Source organism: Drosophila subpulchrella, chromosome X, assembly GCF_014743375.2.
Source record: "Drosophila subpulchrella strain 33 F10 #4 breed RU33 chromosome X, RU_Dsub_v1.1 Primary Assembly, whole genome shotgun sequence".
NCBI lineage: Eukaryota > Metazoa > Arthropoda > Insecta > Diptera > Drosophilidae > Drosophila > Drosophila subpulchrella.
Window position 1 is genome coordinate 1,115,344 of NC_050613.1, and position 24,304 is coordinate 1,139,647.

A 24,304-nucleotide genomic window follows, 5' to 3' on the forward strand; every position below is an offset into this window, starting at 1 on the left:
GTGTGAATTTTATTTTAAGTTCTGCATTTCTTAAAAGGCAAAATTCTGAGCGATATCGTATAATATGAATGTTCAAACACTGGAATGAAACTTCCACTTTGCGAATTTTGCTTTTTTTCACCCATACATTTTAATTTGTTTAAAGATGGCATATTTTTCAGAAGTTAGCTGCTCAAAACTCTGTCGTTGAAGAACTCTCGTAACTATCAGACACACAGCGATTATTATATTACGATTATTTCGATACACGATAGCTTGCTTGTCACTTTTCTTAGCCGCCCTTTGATTATTAAATTAGTTACATTAAATGCAAGAAATACATCCTGTTGTCGTTGTCGTCAGATTACCGATTGCTGCAATCGGATGAAAAAGCGGTGACGGGGGACTTTTAGAGGCGCTGGGTGGAGGAAAAAGGAAGGGGAGACGGATTGGGTTAGATGGTGACACGCTAGCGGCGTTGGGCATGGATAAATCGTTGGTAAATTTTATATAATCTAATAAAAAATTGATGGCTTTGGAGTGCGACGCTGCGAGCTGGCAATAAATAGCAACAGACGGGCTGCCTCTGGTTTTAAGGATCCCGATCCCGGTCCCAGTGTCTGCCACAGCCTTCCCTGTTATCCACTTTAAGCGATGCATGCGAAGCGATGCCAATCCGTTGAAAAGCACTTGCCAATAAATGATGAGGCATCGATGACGACGGCGAGGCTGCGGGAAAAGTCGGGGAAGATGGCGGAAAAAAGGGGTTAAAGGAAGCGCATTAGCTCATCCTCTTTCCCCGTCTTTTTATGCAGCGCCGAGCTTAATGAAATGGGTTTGTCGAACTTATTGCGCACTGAGGCATGCAACATGCCATGCCTGCTCTTCTCCTTCTCGAGTTTTCTACTTTTTTTAGGACTGGATGGTGCCTGCACTTATGCAGATACAATTTGCCAGAGGGCCCTTAATTTCTTGGGTACATTTTAAGTTGGCTAAACAAGTTTGTTGCATCGATAAACGCTCGAGATTCCGGCGATTTAGCCAGCCAGAATTCTTACAGATGCAAGGATTATAATCAAAAGCTCGATTGGCAGCAAATTGAGTGAAATGGACCCATGTATTGGGTATCGATATTAAATTAATGGTTTCCAGATGAATCAAGCCTGGCTATAACTGCTTTAAATGTTTTCTTCAACTGCTTAAAAGAAAAATAAAATTTTTTTTTATTTTATACACTTACATAAGAATGTTGATATGCCCTGGCAGCTTCAACCATGTCAATATTTCCATTTATGATTACACATTTAGCAATCGCAACTCTCTAGCTCTTACAGTTTCCGAGATCAAAGGGCTCACACGGACAGACGGAGAGTCGGACATGGCTAGATCGACTCGGGAATGGATCCTGTTCTGTTCATGAATGTATATAATTTATATTTTCATAAGAACGGATGTTTACCATACTACTCGGACCATTTTGTTGAAAAGCTATAAGCAACTAAATTAAAAGACCTCGCATTGTCTTTGCCCACCACTAGGTTGCTCCAGCCGTGTGCAAAATTTCTTTGAAACTAATCGAACGAAAAAAATCATTTTAAGCTCCTTGGAATCAATTTATCCTATCTGGATTTAGTACCGTTTGCAATATGGTAACAAATTATACACACTAGATAACGGAAATAAATAGGTTGTTGTTAAACTTTTGACTTTAATATACTATTCTTTTCTGCACAACGATATATATACATGATATACGATATCACTGTGGACGGCAGTTCCCGTAGTGACGAAGCGCACCAGGAGAGTATTCGAAGGCGACTACAATACATACACGAAGAAATTCAAATCTACTGTGAACCGACATCAATCGAAGGGTATCGCAAAATCTAAAAGGATTGCATACCAGGATTGGCATATTGAATTGCAGCGTGCCAAATATAACAAATTTAGAAAGTGTATTCATTTAGTAGATCGAATATTACATTTTCGTCACAGAAGTTGATATTAGAACTTTTGTTTGTTTTTAACCTCTTTAAGAAATGTTTTTGTTCGATATGATAGTCGAGGCTTTCGACTATAGCGTTCTCTCTTGTCTGAAATTTAGCCTTCCATTCTTTTGCTTTCCCATAAAGCATGCTGATTATATCGATTAATGGGGCCCGACGGAAAACTTGAAGCATCGAATAACATTGACCCAAGTCCAACATCAACAGCAGGGTTACCCGACCAGATTGTAGATTGAATCTGCTAAAAAAAAAACTTGGCCACAGTATCTTTCTCCCTTTTCTCTCTTTTGGCCATCTTGGTTATCGGTTATCGCACTTGGTAGGGCGTGAATTTCGAGTAGCTTGCTGGCAAACTTGCAATATGCGGAGGGGGCAATAGTTTTAAGAGTGGCCAACAAATAAGTGGGTCGCCAGCCGCGGGTCGCGGCTCGTTGGCAAGTCAATCAGCCAATCAAGCAGTTAGCCCATGACCCACTCAGTTAGTCAATCTCTCAAATTGTCAGTTTAAGATAAAATCCAAAACAGAGAAAGAAAACTCAGTCCATTAAAGATACGTACCTTTCCTTCTTAATTAAAAAAGTCAAAAATAGTCTTAGAGTTGACCTATTTATTATTATGCTATCATGGCGCTTTAATTATAATAACAAATATAAATTTATTTTTGTCTAGTTTCTGTACAAAAATAAAACAGACTTTACATAAATATATCGCTTACGTGTAAAAATGATCGGAGATAATTTTAATAACGTTACTACGAATACTTTACAATTTAAAAATGTACAAATAATTATTCTGTTAAACACGGTTTAATCTTAATATTTACAATAAATCTTTACTTGCTTTTAGGACAACAACGGTGTTATCATTTCTCAGTGTAGGAGTTGAGGAGCTATTTCACCCAAAAACTTTTGCTTTGTTATCTTGCGAACATTTCTAAAGTTACACAAATAGACCAGTGGACTTGAATTCCCAAAAGGGGGTATGTAAACAGTTTCAAATTACAACCAAGGAACTTTTGTATATTAACAAATTGGCACGCGTCGCACTTTGGGCAAAAGTCTTAGCCTTAAAGGCGTCCCCCGAATCTGCTCAAAATGTTAGCCGAGAAAATATTTATTTATGACAAAAGTTCGCTGCCCAACTCGTCTGACTTTCATCACATGTGGGGGCAACGTCAATGTTTTTATTAGCAAGGAGCATGTAGTTCGAAAATCGAAGGGGTTGGTGGGGTGGTGGAGTGGGTGGTGTTGTAGTAGCGTTGTAGGACTCGGAAAAGTGGGAGGTGCGCTAAAAACTGTTAAAGACTTGGCAAACTTTATGCCACCACGTTTTATGTTCGAGTACGGCGCCAATGATGATGTTGGTGATATGCCAATGGTGACGACTTCTCTGCCGATAGTGATAAAGGCATCCACACAGTGAGAAAACTAAAGAACAAAAGAACTAAGAGCATATCTGCTTGGTCTCAGTATTTTATACCCTTGGAGAGGTTGTAATGATTTCAGTCAGAAGTTTGCAACGCAGTGAAGGAGTCGTTTCCGACCTCATTAAATATTAATGTTCTTGATCAACTCGTCTAGTTAAGTCTGAACGAGCCAGATCGGACAACTATATCCTATAGCTCCCATAGAAATGATCAAAACAATATTTTTTTTAATTTAAAAAAATTTTAGCTTCAGTGTTTTTTGACATATTGACTTCCACTCTTGTGGATATCATCCTAATAATATTTCAGAATTTGAAATAAAATTTAAATCAAATCGGAGTACTTAATCATAGTGCTGTCATACACCCAGAATAAGAAGAACTAAAAACCAACCAAAATACATTGGAGCAAACCAAAGTAAGGAAAAGAAAGTAAGGAAAACATCTATACCAGGAGTCCAAAAAAACTATCATGTACACAATTCGTGTTTTTTTATATATTCGTTCGGAACATAACCCTAAAGTTTCGGTCAAAATTTATGAACTAGTCTGTCCGTCTGTAAGTTTGTCCTGATGAACGCTGAGATCTCGGAATCTATTGAGATTTGGCGTGCAGATTCCTGAGCTTCTTACGGAGCGCAAGTTTGTTTCAGTAGAGTGTCACGCCCACTCTAACGCCCACAAACCGCCCAAAACTGTGGCTCCTACAGTTTTGATGCTAAAGTAAAACTGAAATGAATTGTTCTTATCAACACCTATCGATTGACATAGAAAAAAGTTTGCCACGCCCACTTTAACGCCCACAAACTTCAAAAAATCGTAAGTATAAGCGCGGATATCTCGGAAACTATCAACGATAGGGAATTGGGATTTCAGATTTAGATTCCGTAGCCTTGCACGCAGCGCAAGTTTGTAACGCGAATATGCCACGCCCACAAACCGCCCAAACCTGTGGCGCCCACAATTTTCATGCTAGATAAAAAATTTTAACTGAAATGTATTGGACTCGTCAATACCTAACGATTGATCCAAAAAAAAAATTTACCACGCCCACTCTGACGCCCATAACGTTTAAGTCTGTCTACCGCCGGTAGGTGGCGCATTTCAATGTTGCTTGCATATCTCCATTTTCCTTTGGTCCGTTTAGCTGAGTAACGGGTATCTGATAGTCGAGGTACTCGACTATAGCGTTTTTCCTTGACTTATTATAATATGTTCATAGTTTTACTTAAAAGGAATAGTGATAGGTAGTTCTGAATATAGTTTTAGGTATTTAATAGGGATTTAACAGCGTTTTTTGATTATTACTCGCGTTGTTATATTTCACGTCTTTCTTCTTTCGTCTCTGTCGTTGTAAGACTTCCTTTTTCACCTCGCGAATAATTAGTAGTGCTGTTCATCTGTGGTGGGTTCGGCTGACTAGGATGCCAGACTTATTCCCACAACTCGGCCATCCTTCTGAGGTGGTATGAGTGCTTGTTTTCATTCTGCATAGACAGGATCTGTTGCTTTGCAGCTTTGCGGATCTCGTCTCGATTGTCCTGAAACAATCATTTCCTTCAACTGGACGTCTGTTTTAGTGCGCATCTTGATGCCTACAAGAAGTTCGAATAGAGTTGTGTGTGTACTTCTGCAGTACGTCGAATTAGTTATCTGCTGCACCTGGTTTACGAACTTATACCACTTGCTGGGACCATCTAAGGACAGTTTGGATAGTACAGATACAATTGTGGCGTTGAGGCGTTCGACTTGACCGTTTGCTCTGGGAACTCCAGTTGTTACTGCGTGAAGTTCAATGCCCTCGTTCTCACAATACTTCTTGAAATCGTCTGAAGTGAACGCTGTGCCTCGATCGGATATTATTTGAGCAGGATTTCCAAATATTGCACTCTGAGCCTCTAGTCTAATGATGACGTCCTTAGAGGACGTTGATTTCGTAGGATATAGCCAACCAAATTTGGTGAATCCGTCAATGACAGCAAGAATGTGCTTGTACGCCTTGTGGGTTGATTCGAGAGGTCCCAAAAAATCAATGTGGAATGTTTGAAGTGGCTCCGCTTCCTTGGGCAATGAGTGCAACTCTCCTTCTTTTTTCCCAAGCTTGCGGTTGGATACGATACACGGAATGCAGCATTTAATCTGTCTTTGGATCTTGTCTTCAAGTTTCGGAATGTAATATTTCTTTCCGATAATCTCCTTGGTTTTCTTTACAGAAAAATGTCCTTTTTGAGGAGCCTGCCGAATGATTTCACGTTGAAGGATCGGTGGTACAACTATAAACTCGTCATCGTTCACCAATTTGTACAGCAATCCAGATCGTAAAATGATTGTATTGTGGATAGATTTTTCAGCAAGGATGTCTATTATGGCTTTTAATTCCTCGTCCTGCGATTGAACACACTTCAATTTGCTGTGCAAACTTTCGTCGGAAATCATCATTGCAGGGTAACGTCTTAGAGCATCAGCATGGCGTATGCGTGTGCCTGATCTGTGTTCGACTTCAAAGTCAAACTCCTGAAGTTCGAGGATCCAACGTGCGACTCAGGTGCAGACTTCTCTTTTCTCAATCGTCTTCGTGAAAGCATTGCAATCGCTGATCAGCTTGAAGTGCATACCCAACGGAATTTTCGGAAAGCTTCTACCACTGAAAGGATCTCCAACTCGTAACTATAAAACTTTCTTTCTGCGTCTGTAGTTTTCTTACTTATGTAATACACTGGATGAACTTGGTTATCCTTAGGAGATTTTTGGAGTAAAACTGCCCCAAAACCATCAATCGAAGCATCTGTGAAGTTCGGTTTCGTGCTGTGGATGAAAAGTTTTGAGCACAGGTTTTTGGGTAATCAAACTCTTAAGCTTGTTAAAAGCGCCAATCTCTCTGCCAGAAAAACAAAACTTGGCGTAATGCATCATAAGATCGGTCAAAGGTTTGGCGATGATCGAAAAGCTCAGGATGAATTTGCGAAAATATCTAACCAGACCTAGAAAGCTTTGTAATTGCTTCTGGTTTTTCGGGAGAGGAAACTTCGCCACAGCTTTCGTCTTGTCATCTGAGATGCTGATCGATTGATTTTCAATACAATGGCTTAGAAACTTGATTTTCTTTTTTAGGAAGCAGCATTTCTTTAGGTTGATAACTAAATCATACTCCTCACAACGCTTGACGACTGTTTTGAGATTGGCTACTGCTTCGCCTTCGTCTGCAGTCGTCCATATCTATGATATCGTCGACGTATGGAATCGCAATACCAGAACGGGTCAAGTCTTGGAAAATGGCGTTAACGTGTCTTTGAAATACGCCTGGAGAATTCGTGAGGCCAAAAGGTACTTTCAGGAACTGGTACTGGCCATTATGAGTTACAAAGGATGTGAACTTGCGGCTTTCTTCATCGACATTAACGTGGAAAAATCCGATTTTGAGGTCCAGCGTGCTGAATTCATGGGTATCTTGCAGACGGTCTAATTGGTCTTCGATCAAGGGAAGGGGAAACATATCTCGTACTATTACCTTGTTAATCCTCCTGTAGTCAATGCAGAGTCGAGGTGTGTTATCGCGCTTCTTTACCAGTACGACCGGACTGCTGTACTCGGACTCAGAATGCTCGATGATTCCGTCCTTGAGCCATTTTCCGATTTAATCGGCTATAATACACCGATCGAAAAACGCGAATCTACGCGGGCGCGAATGTACGGGAGTGTCGTCCTTTAAAACGATACGCATCAAAACGTTTGTTGTTTTTGTACTTGTCGGCTTATAGTTTTTAATCAGATCGTAAACTTCGCGTTTTGCCTCAGTTGTTGCACTCTCGTCAATATTTATGTTTTTCGACGTTGATTTTCATTAGTGCACCTAATTCAGTTTCGGCATGCTTTTCCTGGCTTTGTATTTTTATTCCGTCACGATTAATTGTTATTTCAGCGTTGTTACAAAATTCGGCACCTAACACAACTTGCACGTCTAAAAAGTCAGATGAGACAACAAGAAAATTTTCTTCAAACACTTGATCGTCAATTTCGAATTCTTCTTTAAAAGAACCGAATGGTTTTACCCGGTTGTTCCCGAAACCGACAAGAAAAATGTTCGCATCACTCAGTTTTGGCTTGTTCAAGCTTACGTACGTTGTTTTACTTACAATGCTGTATTTGCTGCCTGTGTCAATAAGGGCTGTGTACTTGTTGCTTTTCATATAAATCTCTTTACACATTGAAAGTTTATCATCGGATACTTTACGCGTATTTTTCGCAGTTTCAACCGTTTCTATTTTGCCTGTGTGGCAGTCCTTCGATATGTGTCCAAAATTGTTACAGTTAAAGCACTTTCGACCACTGTTTCGATTGAGCACTGATTAGATGTATGGCCACCGGCACCACAGTTGAAGCAATGTACCTTTCTTTGCATTGACACTTCCTTATGACCCGCACTTTCTTTACCTATCGGGTATTTCGACTTGTCTTCGTAAATTTTAGGCTTTCCAGACCTTTCGCGAATTTTCTCGTAGCACTTCCATTTTTCCTTGAACTCCTTCAAGTCTTTGGCATTGTACAAAATCGATTTGTTAACACTTAAATCATTGATGCCATCAATAACATATTGCATGAGTGCACAGTTGTCTACAATGCCACGAGATGCAATTTCTTTTATTTTGAGAAGATATTCCTGAACACTTTCATTGTTTTTGATTTTCCTTTCGGATAGCAACTTATGCAACTGAGCACTATTTACTTCGGCTTTGAACTCTTTGATTAACGCGTTTTTTAACATTTGCCAATTTTTGATACCACGCTCACTCATAATAAAGACTTTAGCGAGACCTTTTAGAGAACGTTTCGCGAAGATGAGTTTTTGCAGGTCATCCCAATACATAATGGAAGCCATGTCCTCGAAATCGGAAATCCACACCTCAACTGCAAGGGTGTAATCTCCACTGAACGGCCGATTAGAGTCTTCTACATCGCGAAAGTTTACAGAAAAACGCGACGAATTCACAGAGAAACTTTGTACAGAGGCGGAATCGTTATTGTCGGACGCCACTGTGCCAGCCCGTACGTTGTTCAGTTTTTTCTGCTTCTCTGCGTTGCTTCGTACAGAGCGAAACTCGTCGTCGTCACCGTTAGAACTTTTCTCGTCGTTATCTTCGTCATTCTCTTCTCGTTCGTCTATTTTATCATCTTCGGTGTCCTCTTCATCTGCATCTTCCAGCAGTTTTCCTGTGCGCAAATTTCGGAAAATGTGAAGCATGAGATCACTTTTGTCATGTTGCAAGCCCAAAATCTTGAAAATTATGGCAAGGTCGCTGTTTGATAAATTTTGCGCAACGTAAGACACTTTCTGGTTGAAGAGCTCATCAGTTTCCGAAAAGTCAAACCCATCGAAACCCCGTAGTCGCTTTCGGTTATGCCGATCGCCTTCACTTTCGTTGACGAACTTGTGCAGCAGGTCAACGTTCTTCTTTTTTTCAGATTTCAGTGCCTGTAAAACCGACTCAAAATCAGCTAGACTGGACATGTTTGCAGAAACAGTTTTTGTAAATGCTCGTTGTTCTTCCTTACTCTCGTATTCGTCGTTCTCACTCACGTTCTCTACCCGTCGTTTGTATACACATACGCGTCGTTATATACCCTGCAGTTCCACAATTGAGTTAGGCGCCTAATCGTCACGAAGCCGACTGCGACGTCGGCAGAGCAGCCAGCGATGCCGGCAGAGCTGACCGCAACGGCGGCAAAGAGACGCGCTCTCAGTCGGCGTCCGCAAAGAGAACGCACAAAAAGTACTTTTGGGCTCTCCCTCTCTCGCAATGTCTCAGCTGAAGAAATGCGTGTGAGGGCAACGAGGCCCAGCAATTAAAATAGCTAACTTTCGTGCACCCTTGCCTTTTGAAGAATGCGAAATTTTTTCGTAAATGTTAAAACAACCAATTAAAATAATATGTTTGGGTTTTAAATTATTTGTATTTCTTAAAAAAATTTATATGTTTATTAATATTATTTATTAATATGTGAAGTTTTAAAAATATATATTTTTAGAACGATTTGCATAGTCGGATATGTCTATAAATACCCTGCTTCTAAGTGCAAGATGCATAGACCAAACGTTTCATGCCAAAAAAACAGAACAACAACGGATTAGCGGAACCGTTGTTGTTTTTCTGGAAGGCACGCGCCTTTTTTCGTCTTTTTCACTTGCGTTTACTTAAGTGAAGGAGTTAGAAGTTAACTTTGTTAAATTCAATAAATAGTGGCTTAAAAGTGATATAGAAACAATTCCCAGGTAAGTCGTTCACAGACCAATAATTTTGAAAACAGTGAGAGTAAAAAACAAGATAATCTATATTTAAATTTTAAAATAAGGGAAATACAAGATTCCCAAAAAAACACGTGGCGGAAAAAAAATAGCTGTGAAAAATATTAATTTTTGATGTGAAAAGCAATAAATGGTGCATATACTAAACAAATAAACAAATCTGTGAAAGCATTTCAAAATCTTATTGAGTGCAAAGTTTCTAGGGACAAAAAATAAGAGATGTTTGTTTTTATAACTTATGTTTGTGGTTAAAATTTGTTAAGAATTAATATTAATAATATTAAACAACAATTATTATTCTTGTGCACGTAAACAAACATGGCTACTTAAATATAAATTTCAAACATCTCTAATTTTCAGTCCCTGGAAAAGTGTTATTTTTTTCCTCAACTGCAAAATATATAAATGTTTTAATAAATAATAAAAAATACATAAATAATGTGTTGTATATTTTTCGTAATAATTGTTTTGCAATAAAATGCAATGTGACCGAATACAAAAGTTTGCAATTTCTACACTGATAAAAAAAATGTAGTAAGTCCAAGGATTTTTTATTGCATTTTAATATTTTTTGCCAAGTTTTTCATCCATTGCGGTTTTATTTACAATATTTATAGCAAACAAATTTTTAACAAAATAAATTATTTTTATGAAGAAAATAGTTATATTAAATATTTATAATGTAATATCAAGATATTGGAAACGAAACAAGTGCATTGTTAAAATAAAAATTAAATAATTTACTTATATATATATATAATTTATATTTTTAAAATGGTAAATTGAAAAATTAAAAATAGACGTAATAAATATATATATATAAATAAAGATATAAACAAATATTTATACGTTACGTTTTTTTTTTAAATTTTAATTAATTATACAGTTTTTTGTTTTGAGCAATTCACCTATCTCGATTCCAATATCTCGTTATTACATTATAAATATTTATTATAACTGTTTATTATTATTTATTATTCATAAATATAACAAGAAAGAAAGTTAACTTCGGAATGCCGAAGTTTGTATACCCTTGCAGTTTTAAGAAATAATCAATGTTAGTTACACCATGTTAAATTGTTAAGGATTGTTGCTAGCTTCAGTGATATTTGTGTAAAATTAAATTCGTAATGCTGAAAAGTTAAAATATTATATATCCCAGAGTAAAAGAAAATACGATCAAAATCAACAAAGAAACCTTTTTTAAAAGTAAATATTTCATTATTTATTTGACCGTTTCTTTGACAGCTATAAGTTAGAGTCGTCCGATTTTTATTAAATTGAATTTAAAATTCCTAAAATACAAAAAAAAGATATTCCCAATAGTATAAGACAATATGTCAAAAAACACCGAAGCTATAATTTCTTTCATATTATTTTCCCGCCAATTTTCCTATCGCTCCTACGGCAGCTGTTTGATATAGTCGCCCGATTTTGATAAAATTAAGTTCGAAATTCAGAACTTATTAAAAAATGTTATTTCAGCCCGATAGTTTTAAAACTGAGAGACTAGTTTGCGTAGAATCGGACGGACAGACGGGCATGGCTAGATCGACTCGTCTAGTCATGCTGATCAAGAATATATATACTTTATGGGGTCGGAAACGTCTGCTCCACTGCGTTGCAAACTTCTGACTGAAATCATTATACCCTCTGCAAGGGTATAAAAAGATTACTGAAAGCAATGAGTAATCAGTTGTTTGTAGTTTGCACTTCGAATTTTATATTTAATGTGTTTTTTTTTAACTTTTTAGACCTGCGTACAAAATTGGAGAAGTACAACCAGAAAAATAAAATGGTTTTTTCAACGATATGCTTCTTTTATTTTGTAAGCGGGTGTAAAAAGTTATAAAATCATTACATAAATGTATATATTTTTTTTTTCAGGGCTTTAAGGATATACAAACGTTTGAGTAAAATTAAAAACAAGAAAAACAAGCATAAAATGGTAGGATATAGGCAAATGCGTAGGTTAGTTAAAATAGAGCAGGAAAAATTAAAGCAGCAGATGAGAATTTCTACAGGAGTTACAAGAAATGAGAATAGTGTAGAAAGAGTAGAAGAAGTAGGAATTGCAATGGAAGTAGGTGATTCAAATACAGGGCCTGATAATATTATAGTTGAAGAGGTTAGTCATTTACATTCGCAGGAAATGTTAGATAGGGAAATGGCTGATGTTGGTAGTGACCATGATTTAAATGCCGAATTAAAAAAATGGTATTTAAAGCATAAGCCAACAAGAAATTGTGCAATTGAGTTGATTACAATTCTTAATAAGCACAATTAAAAAATAAAGCCATTTTATAAATTTAAGTGCTCTAATAAGCCCGATATAATGCAAATAAATGGGGGCTCTTATTTGCATATCGGCTTAACAAAGCAACTAAATAAAATAGCTGTCTTAAAAGATATTCCGGATTACTTGAGCATCGATGTAAATATTGACGGACTCCCGTTATTTAATAGTTCCCGTGCCCAATTGTGGCCAATTTTGATTAGATTAAATAATATTACAAATTTCCCTGTTTTGCCAATAGGAGTTTTTATGGGGTATAATAAACCCCTTGATTCTGATGAGTTTTTAGATAAGTTTACTAAGGAGTTGTCCGACATATTAAAAAACGGGGTCACCATATTAAATAAAAAAGTTTTTGTAGAATTTAGAGCCATTATTTGTGATGCACCTGCAAGAGCTTACGTGACAGGCACGCCTGGTCATACATCCAGCCATGGTTGTACAAAGTGCTTGCAGGTAGCCAAAAAAATTAATTATGTTTTAACGTACAGTACAAAGTGTGAGGATCCCATTTCAGACGAAGATTTTCGTGCTAGAAAGTATCCTACCCATCACACTTCAAAATATTTAAATGTTCAGTCCGCTTTTGAAAAGCTTGGAGTTTTAATGGTAACACAAGTTCCCCTTGATTGCATGCATCTGGTAGAACTGGGTGTCATGCGAAAGTTTTTACAAAGACTTTATAATAACAAAGTCGTAGAAAAATTGACCACAATTGGAAAGGAAACTATTTCGAAAACCTTAACATCAATGAGTAAGTATATTCCAAAAGAGTTTGCACGCAAGCCGAGAACATTGTTAGAGCTCCCAAACTGGAAAGCCACAGAGTATAGACAGATTTTATTGAATACTGGGATTGTAGCTCTTAAAGATACAGTCAGGAAAGAGCAATATTATGCATTTTTGTTATTACATTGTGCATATACATTGCTCTGCTCTGAAAAACAACGACAACGAAATGTTCTCATTAGCCAAGAAATGTTGAATGTTTTCGTTGAAAATTTTCCATCTGTTTTTGGCGAAAACAGTATTTCGTACAATGTTCATGGCTTGCTACATATATGCGAAACGATCACAGTAGTCGGAGATCCGATTAGTGGTTCGTCCTACGCATTTGAAAATTATTTGCAAACTCTTAAGCGTTTTGTCCGAAAACCCACACAAGTTCTGGCCAAAATAAATAGAAAAATTAGCGAGGATTCCCTACAAATAAAAGAAGAACAGCAGATAAAAATAGAAAAAAAAAGTATTAAGAATGAAAAATTGTATTCTGAGCGGGACTAGACCCGATAATTTTTGTTTTGTACAGGAAATAGTTCCAATTAAAGTGGAATCCTTTATAGAAGAGGAAGGAGAAATATTTATTTTAGGTAGAAAATTTTCAGAGCCTTTTAGTTTTTATAATGAGCCTATTAGTTCGTTTGATGTGGGTATATGTGAAGGAATTTTTGCAGAGGATTCAATATTAGAAAAGTTTCCAGTTTCACAGTTTAGTAGGAAAGCCGTAGGAATTCCTCTCAAAAATATTATAGTGTTAGTTCTCATGTTGCATTTTTCTTAGGTCTTGGCTTTTTTTTCTTTTAAAATGGGAAGTGTTTAGTCCGTGGGCGTTTTATAAAACGAATCGGGCATATAACAGCGACGGCGCTCTTTATATCTTTTGAAGATTCACCTACCCGGTTCGAAAACCGAAAAAAAAACGTTATTTACTTTTTATTTTAATTATATTTTATTTTTATTATTTAATTGTTTGTTTTATTTCTTTCTTACTTGTTTATTTATTTAATTATTTATTTATTTACTTCCTCTTTTAATTACATTATATTTTTATTATCTTATTGTTTGTTTTAGTTTTATTTATTTATTATTTGTTTTATTATTTTTCATTTTATTTCTGGAAGTTTATTTATTTGTAAGTTTTAAAAATGAGTGCCCCGAAACGTTTTTGCCTTTCCACGAGCGGTATGTATAATATTTTTCTTAATTTTTCTAGTTAGTAACCATTTAAATTTTTTAGAGGATTCCCAGAGCGCCCGGCTGGACAGTAAGTTTTTTTTTAAATTTGGATAATAATAGTAATATTTTGTATTTTTCTTTACATGTTATTTAGATATGGAAAAAAACATAGAGGAGCTTCTTGGGGAAGTGAGGGGTATCCACCAAGGCCTCAATGCCCTTACAGAGGCAGTGGGCTCCCTAACCGCCTACGTAAGGCAGTCGGGCAAGGTGGATACGAAGATAGTCGAGACCATGGAGCGCTCCTTCCCTCTATGCATAGCCGAGGATCTCCAAGGGATCGACACTAAACTAGTGGACGGAAATTCGGAGAACTATGTAAGTTATATTCTTGTTTTTTAATTATATTTATTTCGTAGTCGAGGCTTTCGTTCTTAGCTTTACTTCTCCATTTTTTAAAATATTTTCTTATATTTTTAGACAAAGCTGATGGTAACGCTACTCAAAAATGGAAGGCTGAGCCGTTCCATACTAAACGTTCTTTCAGAGGACCTTGTTCTGCCCCACAATTTGGAGGGGGGCCAGAACAAGAAGAAGCTCAAAGCTTACCCAAATTTCGTACGCGCCTTGTTAAGTAAGTTTTTATTTGGGCCGAAAGTAACTATTGTTTGTAAGTTTAATTTTTAAAAGACTTCTGGGATTTTAACATTGAATGCCAAAGATAACACATCTTTTAATATAAATAAAACTTACAAATAATGATTACTTAAACTCTTGTGCAAAAAAAACTTCTGATATCAAACAAAAACACCTCTTAACGAGGTAAAAGGTAGTGGCGAACGCGCCTTTAACAAAAATTTCTGATATCAACAATTGTGACGAAAAATGATATTACATTCGATAAAAAAAATAAACTATATTAAATTTATGTATTCGGCCCGCAACAGTAAATATTTATTTACCTACACGTAAATTTTCTGTTGTAGCAAGCTGAATACATACATTTAATACAGTTTATTTATTTTATCGAATGTAATATTATTTTCCGTCACAATTGTTGATATCAGAAATTTTTGTTAAAGGCGCGTTCGTCACTACTTTTTACCTCGTTACGAGGTGTTTTTGTTTGATATCAGAAGTTTTTTTTTCAGAACGCTATAGTCGAGTACCTCGACTATCAGATACCCGTTACTCAGCTAAAGGGACCAAAGGTAAATGGAAATGGCAAGCAGCAAAGCGTGATTGAAATGCGCCACCTACCGGCGGTAGACAGACTTAAGCGTTATGGGCGTTAGAGTGGGCGTGGCAAATTTTTTATTTGATTTTTTGTATAGCATGAAAATTGTGGGCGCCACAGGTTTGGGCGGTTTGTGGGCGTTACAGTGGGCGTGGCATGTTTGCGTGACAAACTTGCGCTTCGTACAAGGCTACGGAATCTAAATCTGAGATCCAAATTCTCTACCTTTAATAGTTTTTGAGATATCCACGTTCATACTTACGATTTTTTGAAGTTTGTGGGCGATAAAGTGGGCCTGGCAAACATTTTTGTGGGTCAATCGATAAGTATTGATGAGAACAATTCTTTTCAGCTAAAATCTTTATTCTAGCATCAAAACTCTAGGAGCCACAGATTTGGGCGGCTTGTGGGCGTTAGAGTGGGCGTGACACTCTACGGAAACAAACTTGCGCTGCGTAAGAAGCTCAGGAATCTGCACGCCAAATCTCAATAGTTTTCGAGATCTCAGCGTTCATCAGGACAAACTGACAGACGGACAGACGGACATGGCTAGATCGACTCGGCTAGTGATCCTGATCAAGAATATACTCGTATATACTTCATGGGGTCGGAAACGCTTCCTTCTGCCTGTTACATACTTTCCGACGAATCTAGTATACCCTTTTACTCTACGAGTAACGGGTATAAAAAGGGAGTCATACAATCCCACAAACATTTTCATTTTGGAAAGTCCCCCAAAATCTTGTTTTTAGAATAACTTTTGTGCGGAGCATCGGATTTTAACATATAAGGTGTCATTCGACGTGTATTTTTAGTAAGAATAGAACTAGGTAAATAGCCGGGAGCAATAATCCCCACCGGACCCAACAGCTCTCATTTTCTAAATTTTCCCTTTTACACTTCCACCGTACTTTTTCCCAAACCAATTAAAATTTCTGAAGTCTTGGTATGCAATCTTCTACATTTTTGCGATACCTTCCGATTGGAGCATCATACGTTATACGTATCAGACCATCACAGCAGATTTTCAATTCTGCGGCTATATATGTATACCATCGCACACTCTCCTGGTGAGCTTCATCACTACGTGGACTGCCGTCCACAGTGACAACCCCAAGCAAAGAATCAAATCCAAATCTTCAGTTCACAGATTTAAAATATTGTTAAAATAAAATCAGCAGAAACAAGAATAAACGCTATAGTCGATGGAAACGCTATTGTCTACTATTAGAAACCCATTACTTAGCTTAAGGAAGTGCGAGTGGGATGGAGATATGCTAAAAGCAACTCTGCTTTTTTCACTAACACACATAGTCTATAGCTCAACCTATTTTCTTTTTCTGTAGTGCCACTTGGCCTACAGAGCCAACTAGCCTATAGCGCCCCCAGCGGCGTATTAGTGACATCAGTTTATTTGCTGCATGTGGTGTGCAATCTGGAATTGCAAAATATGTATTATTACTTGGTTCTAACTTTTTAATTAAAAAAATTTGGCATATAGATAGGAATTGATAATAAGAACAAACTCTCAATTAAATTTTTACAACATATTAAAACACGTAGGCGCTAGACGGATTATAGCGATATGGGCGATTGTGGGCATTCGAGTGGGCGTGGCGCCCTGCCGATACAAACTTAGGCTGCGCAGGAAACCCATCTGCATGCCGAATCCAAACATTCTAGCTTTCATAGATTCCGAGATATCAGCGTTCATACGGATAGACGGACACGGCTAGATCGGCTCGGCTGGTGATCCTCATCAAGAATATATATACTTTATATACTAGAATATATACTTTATGGGTCGGAAACGCATTCTTCTACCAGTTACATACTTTCCGAAGAATCTTTACTCTACGGGTAACGGCTATAAACATTGCTAATAATGCGACTAAAATAACTCGTAATTCTTAACTCATATTTACAAAGAACAAATGATTTTAATCGCTCTCCATTGGATGGTTATTATTTTAACAAGTTTTTAATTAAAACATTTCAAAAACACAATCTAGACATCAGTCATAATTGGAAAAAAATAACTCGTAATTCAACTGCATTGTCTTGAAGCGTACTTTCCACACTACGCATAAACCCAGCCGGCCATATATCTAGTGCCTCGAATTTCAACTTTTTGTAGGCCTGATGGAAAGCTTTGTAATTCAGCAAGCTGTCAGTTGCAGGGTGAACTTTTCGTGAGCGGTGCGATTGAAAAAAATAAAAGTTTAAACGGAAATCATAACAGTTGATCCAACACACACCCGCAGTTCCACTTCAAAATATTGGAAGTGGATTTATATGGGTTGGAACACATGGAGTTCATTGTCGCCGCAGTCGATGGAAATGCATTTCTGGCTTATTACGAATGCCCGATGGCCAATGCAAATTTCAAATTCGAATTTCTGAATGCCAAATGGTATGGGAAATGCAAATGCAAGTGCCGCAGTCCAGACACAAAACTAAAAACTTGATTGTCGTCTGCCATTTGCATAAAATGCGATGCACTAAGGCATTGTCAATCAGTTAGTCGGTCAGTCAGTCAGTCGGTCATTTAGCCATCGGCCATGGAATCTATCATTTGGCCGCAGACTGAATTCATCGTGAGTTTGTTGATCTATTGAAAATCGCCCCTGGACCCTGGTCAGGCCCAACCGATGTCTATATCAAATGCGTTGCCATTGCATTGCACAGACAGTCGGAGTTAGAAGCATGCATCAGTCTGTTGGACGCGCAAGACACACAATCAATGTCTGTATATCAACAGCAGTGCACTATAGGCTGGATGACCACTTTTTGTGGCACTAATTAAAAGTAAAGAAAAAAAGATTCTGTAAGCCGAAGTTGATATACCCATGCAGCTTAAACCATATCAAGCAATCAAAATCACACGTATAATAAAAAAACCGAATGTTCCGAAAATTTTTATACCGATAGTTTTTATGACAGCAATATGCGATTAAAAAATAGTTTTATTCGGAAATCGTAAAATGAGCTGTATCCTATAGTAGAAGAGAATGTGATCAAAAAGAGAGTCGATGCCATCGACTATCGAAGACCCGTTACTCAGCTAATGGAAGTTCGACGAAGATGGAGATATGCAAGCAGCAATGAGACTCTGACCAAGATTGATCAATTTATTTGCTTATAACTTTTTAATGAACGGTCCGATTTGAGCATGTAGATAGATATTAATAATCCAAACGCATCCTTTTACCTGATACATACTTTCCCAAGAATCTAGTATACCCTTTTACAATTTGTATACCCGTTTCTCGTTATAAGTAGGGATCAAGGGGTTACACTTGTACCGCGAAGTTTTTCAAATTCCTTTTTAAGTGTCTTAAGTACATTATTTCAACGTTTTTTTTTAATTTAAAAAAATTGTTTAAAAAACTAAGTTATTGCCAAACTGCCGATTTCTATCGATTTCAAGTGCCCGGTTGAGGATACCATTCCGGTAGAACGGTTTATATGAAATCGAAAATGTAAAAACATATAGTTAAATTAAACAATTATTTTGTCGCCGTACGAAGGAATTTGGAAATTTTCGATTGTACCGCAAAAGGTTGAAGCTTGAACGAAAAAATGCTTTTTCGATGTACAAAAATTGTTTTTTGGCGATAAAAAAATCCAAATTTCTTAAGAAAAAATCCTTTGCTCAGCGACATTACAATTTTTTTTGGTGAGAAGCATAAAAAAAAGAAAGTGATCGGACGTAACTACTTTTGGAAAAACACTGTTTCGAGATAATCGTGGTTAAAGTTTCAAGTTCATTGCTTTTGTACCCAAAGGTAGTTAGCTGTAAAATTTTAATTAAAAAAAAAAAATTTTTTTTTAAATTTTTGCGCAGTGCAAGCTTATTACAGCAAGGTGCCACGCCCTTGCGCCTACAAACCGTCCAAGAACCGTGATGCCCATAGCTTTAATTGTAGAATAAACATTTTATCTGAATTGTATTGCTCTCGCCAATACCTGTCAATTGACCTACAAAAGAAGCGCTTAAATCTGTCTGCCGCCCTTTCGCTTCCATTAGCTGAGAATCGGGTCTCTAATAGTAGATGCTCTGTTCTTCCTTGTTTCTATTATTTTTCGGATCATTCCTTGGGAGCCATTTAGTTCAATATAACTTGAGTTATATTATTATGCTTACTATAATTAATGATTGATTTTTAATTGACTTAATGAAGTAAATTGCATCATAGCCTTTAAAATTTGTAACATTTTCGTTCTCCCTAATGTTACTGCAACGTAATTTAGGTCGAAATATTAAAAATGCTAAGGATCCTTTTTATACCCTTGCAGAGGGTTTATGATTGCAGTCAGAAGTTTGCAACGCAGTGAAGGAGACGTTTCCGACCCCATACAGTATATATATTCTTGATCAGCATCACTAGACGAGACTAGCATCGATCTAGCCATGTCCGTCCGTTTCTACGCAAACTAGTCTCTTAGTCTTAAAACTATGTGGCTGAAACTTTCCCAAAAGTCTCCTTTCTTTTGCAGGTAGTATATAGGTCGGAACCAGCCGGATCGGACAACTATATCTTATAGCTCCCATTGGAATAATCGGAAAAATAAACTTTAAAAAATTATATCTTTGGTGTTTTTTTACATATAACCTCTTAGCCTTGGAAATAACATTTTTTAATTAGTTCTGAGTTTCGCATTTAATTTTATCAAAATCGGAAGACTATATCATATAGCTGCCATAGGAACGACCGGAAAATTGGTGGAAAAATAATATGAAACAAATTATAGATTCGGTGTTTTGACATATTATCTTTTATTATTGGAAATATACTTTTGTGTATTTTATAGAATTTCGATTTAAATTTAATAGTTATAACTGCAAGGGTATACAAAGTCCACAAATTGTCCACAAACGGGCTTACGCACTATTTGACTGGGCTCAATTTTTGAACTTTTCGAACGAATTTTTTTCCGAGTGTATTCCAGAACGATCATTTCCCACAGTATGGAGGATGAAATCGCACTTACGAAACACAATGGGTCAAGAAATGTTTAATAATAATAATACTCGCAATAGTGAATATAAGGCTTTAAAGGAAACTGACGTTTAGAATGTTATACATATTTGAATTAATAATTTCTTGTCTTTACTTTTTACACCGATAAAGTTAAATAAAACAAGTTTTTCACTTTCACTCTTACGCTCACAAGCCGCTGCTTGTATATCTCAATGTCCCTCGCACTCTCTTTAGCTGAGTAACAGGTATAATATCTAATATTTTAAAAGTATATAAATATATTTACTTTGCATTAGTTATTTATATAATTTAATAAATTTTAAAATACCACTACTCCATTATAAAATAATCTTAAAGCTTAAAAACAAAAAATCTTTTCTTTGCAGGTTCCAGGTACCATTCCATTTTTCGTAATCCTTCCGTATGTCAAATGATACGAGCAATTTATCTACCTCATTTAAGCAACTCACGGGGCAATGGGTTATGCTAAAAATACAAAATAAAGAAAACAAATAGCAAGGGAGTCTGTTGCCATTGTCAAGCCCGGCCTCCAATTGTCACCCTTGTTCTTCCGGAAAAAATGCGTGGGATTTTAGGAGGTCAGAAAGGGAAAAGTCAAATGGATTGAATATTGAGTTTATGATGTTGTCACTGGCAATATTCGTTGGCTTTAGGCGGGTTGGCATTGGATGGCTGGCGAAGTTATTGTGTAGGTTGCGTATACGCAATATGCCCAGCGTATGCGCAATATGTGTGGCGGCATGGGTGAGGCGGATATGGGTGTTTGTGTGTGTTTTGTCGATTATATGCTTCACAGAGCTGCCAGCACACGCAGACCTACACGCTTCACTGGCTGAAACGCGTTTTCCTCTTGTTTTTGTTTTTGCCTGGTATGTGTACGGGCATGTTATACTCGTGTGTATGTGTGTATGGAGTCATGCAGTAAATTGAATTTTGCCCACAACAACGACATTAGCCATCTCAGAGGCTAAGGGCGCCCAACGAAAATAAATAAAGAGCAAGCCTGCCACGAAATTGTTCTAATTTTTTTGTATGGAACTTTAGTTTGTGTTTATAATTTTTTGGTGTTTTTTTTTTGGGTTTGCGCCTTATTGTGATATTTGGATAAAGGAGTGTTGTTGCGTCCTTGTTCCTTTCCAGTTTCTCATTTCGGTCTTGGCTTTATTGTCAAGCATTATTTTATATGCGAACGCGTTCCTCGCATTAGCAAAGAAAGGATGTCTGGTCTTTTAGAGATATGACATTCGGTCCTAATTTCTTATTTTCAGGCAGAGTTTGCATTTAGGCAAATGTCAAGGAATATCAATAATTTGTTGGGGTAAAGGAAGTTTTGTGGTCTTTTTGAGTTCGAATCTCTAAAATTTACCGGACACCTTGGATATAAAGAAAGGATTCAGAGAAAAATAACTGCAAAGTTGAAGAATTTGTTATTTATCTAATTAGTTGTTATTTTATTTTAAAAATAATTTAAAGTTATTTTTAATGGAGCTATTAGCGAAAGACTAACATAGTCTGAAATGCAATTTAAAAAAAAAAATAAATTGTAAATAGCAAATAAACGGTGTATAAAAGATCCTTTTAATGGGGACTAAAAATGAATTTTGAATACTTCTCATACGCTATTTATAATGTTTAGTCCCGGTAAAATTAAGGTTTGAAATCAATTTTGCACACATTTGAGAATTACTCAATAACATTTTTAGTAAAAATCCACTTTAATCCCATAGCCTTACCAGATGTGAGTTTATTTTTCCAAAAGTCTTTTTAATGAGGATTAAAAATGGCATTTGGATACATTAACGTTTTATGTTGCGCCCCAGTAAAACTTAAATTTAAAACCTATTTTATTGTCAATAAAAGCCGAAATATACTGGTGAAACGTGTTATTTATTCCATATTTTGATCAAAACTCATATTTAATGCCGTGGCCTCACCAGAGCTGAAGGTAGAATTTAACTTTCTGGAATATGTATACCAAGGATAATATAGACTACAAGATGAGTAACCACTATACATCGGAATGCACGGCAAAATTTTTCGTGTGGATTTTTGATGTGGATTTTCAATCTTTCCAGAGTGCGTTGTTCGTGTAAAATTCTTTGGTTGTGTTAGTGTATCAAACAACTTTTGTAACGAAAATGTATTATACGATCTACTAAATAAATATACTTTTTAAATTTTTCTCATTCGATACGCTTATCAAAATCGACAACGACGGTATTTAGACAAATCATGTTAGGAAGGCGTACTCAGTATTTCAATACACCTTTCCAACGACACATAACACAAGTTACGGGCGTACGAAATTCAGCTGTTTTTAGTTTTTTAACCGCCAAGCTAGCGAGTTTTTTCAAACAATAAAATATCCAATTTCCTAATATTAAATTCGCCTACCTTATTTTAAAATGAATATAAGTCAGAAAACTACACCCAGAAAAATAAATGACCTAAAATGCCCAAAAATGGCCTAGAATTTAGTTAAAATTGGCCTAAGCCTTCTTCTCGCATCAGAGGCAGACGCCTTACCCATTGGGCAATCGCACCATGTAACGCATGGTAGTGTGAGTTAAGTAACGTATCGGACTTTCGCGCGGAAGAGCCCGGATCGATTCCCACGGTGGACAAAGTTTTTTTTTAAAGTGAGATAAAATATTATTAGAGAGATAAATAAAAATAAATAAAATGATTAATTATGAGCAATACAATTAATATTTGGTTAGGTAAACATCATCAAGTTTAAAAGGTTTTTAGCTGTCAAATATTTTTAGGTAAAATGCAATCATTTTAAGGCCCACGATGACCTTAAATATTAGGCCATTCGTAACCCAAAACATAGGGCAAAAAGTAAAAAAATATAAATTTTTAGGCAGTGCACCCAAAAATGAATTTTAAGTCCATTTTACACTTTTTAGGCCATGCATAAAATATGTTTAATTATTTTTCTGGATTTATGATCGATCGTTTTGATCGTTTTCTCTTGTTCTCTGGGATATACGATTGTTTTAATATTTCAGAGCTATGAATTAATTTTAACAATTTCTTATACCTTGCGTTGAGATGAGGATAGAAGAGGGAGGTTCTAAGTCAGCTGTCGGCACATAATATCCCTGCAAGCATTTTCTATCGCACAAGACACTATTTTGTGACTTCAAGAAGTTAAATACGGAAGTAATGCCCGGCGGCCAATAATTAGCCACTTGGGCGACACTTGTGCCAAATTTATTGTAATCAATTTATAATTATGTTTTTACATTATTTGTTAATGTGTTTTTCATTTTTTTTCACGTTTTGTAACACAACCTGACATCATTTCGAGAATCTCTTTAAGCGCTTTTAATTTTCTAACAGCTTGGACTACTGGCACGGCACGGCCTTCCCTTTACGCTGTGCTTCTAACGCCCATCGCTAAGGTAATTTGAATCAAACTTTATGCGAAAGTTGCAAGTTGGCACCGCAATTTGAGCAAACTTTTCCAGCTGAGCATTGAAATGACATCATCATCAGCAGCAGCTCATTGCAATCGAAGAGGAGTGCAAAGCAATGAAGGGAAAATAGGAGAAAAGTGACGGAGAAATAGTGGAAAATAGGGGAAAAGAAAGAGGAAATGGATGAGAAAATAGGGATGATGGAGGAATGAAGCCTGCATCAACAAAAATCAATTTGCCTTCGTCAAAAGTTTTGCCAAGTGGCGCATTTAAAAGTAACTTGACTGACAATTATGTCAGCTATAAAGCGTCACGACCACTGTGCGCCTACCAGACTGACTTGCATTCGCATTCTGCAATTTCCCCATTTTCCTACCAATTGCCCGCAACTTTTGGGCCAAGTTCGCCACCGCATTTCACAGTCCATTTGCTGTTTGTTGTTTTTATTTTAATATCCCTTACTCGTAGAGTAAAAGGGTATACTAGATTCGTCGAAGAGTATGTAACAGGCCGAAGAAAGCGTTTCCGACCCTATAAAGTATATATATTCTTGATCAGGATCACTAGCCGAGTCGATCTAGCCAAGTCCGTCTGTCCGTATGAACGCTGAAATATCGGAAACTATAAGGGCTAGAGTGTTGGGACTTCCTGCGCAGGCATGTTTGTTTCAACA

The 24,304-nt window shown here is 36.7% G+C and overlaps 2 protein-coding genes across 5 annotated transcripts in view; one reads left to right on the forward strand and one right to left on the reverse strand.

Annotated features, from left to right (window-relative positions):
- LOC119558262 (chaoptin) overlaps positions 1 to 24,304 on the reverse strand; it is a 412,604-nt gene that overhangs the window by 231,136 nt on the left and 157,164 nt on the right. The window lies entirely within an intron of this gene.
- Positions 1 to 24,304, forward strand: part of LOC119558267 — a 95,228-nt gene that overhangs the window by 47,470 nt on the left and 23,454 nt on the right. Inside the window, exons 1-6 of one of the 2 annotated variants that reach the window (XM_037871617.1) lie at positions 9,585 to 9,678; positions 13,909 to 13,969; positions 14,025 to 14,055; positions 14,118 to 14,341; positions 14,444 to 14,597; positions 20,572 to 20,706. In XM_037871617.1, coding sequence (XP_037727545.1) covers positions 14,120 to 14,341; positions 14,444 to 14,597; positions 20,572 to 20,675 — 480 coding nt within the window. In that variant the 5' untranslated portion in view covers positions 9,585 to 9,678; positions 13,909 to 13,969; positions 14,025 to 14,055; positions 14,118 to 14,119 and the 3' untranslated portion in view covers positions 20,676 to 20,706. Of the gene's footprint in view, positions 1 to 9,584; positions 9,679 to 13,908; positions 13,970 to 14,024; positions 14,056 to 14,117; positions 14,342 to 14,443; positions 14,598 to 20,571; positions 20,707 to 24,304 lie in introns of those variants that run through there. The other variant, XM_037871618.1, reaches the window with a different exon arrangement.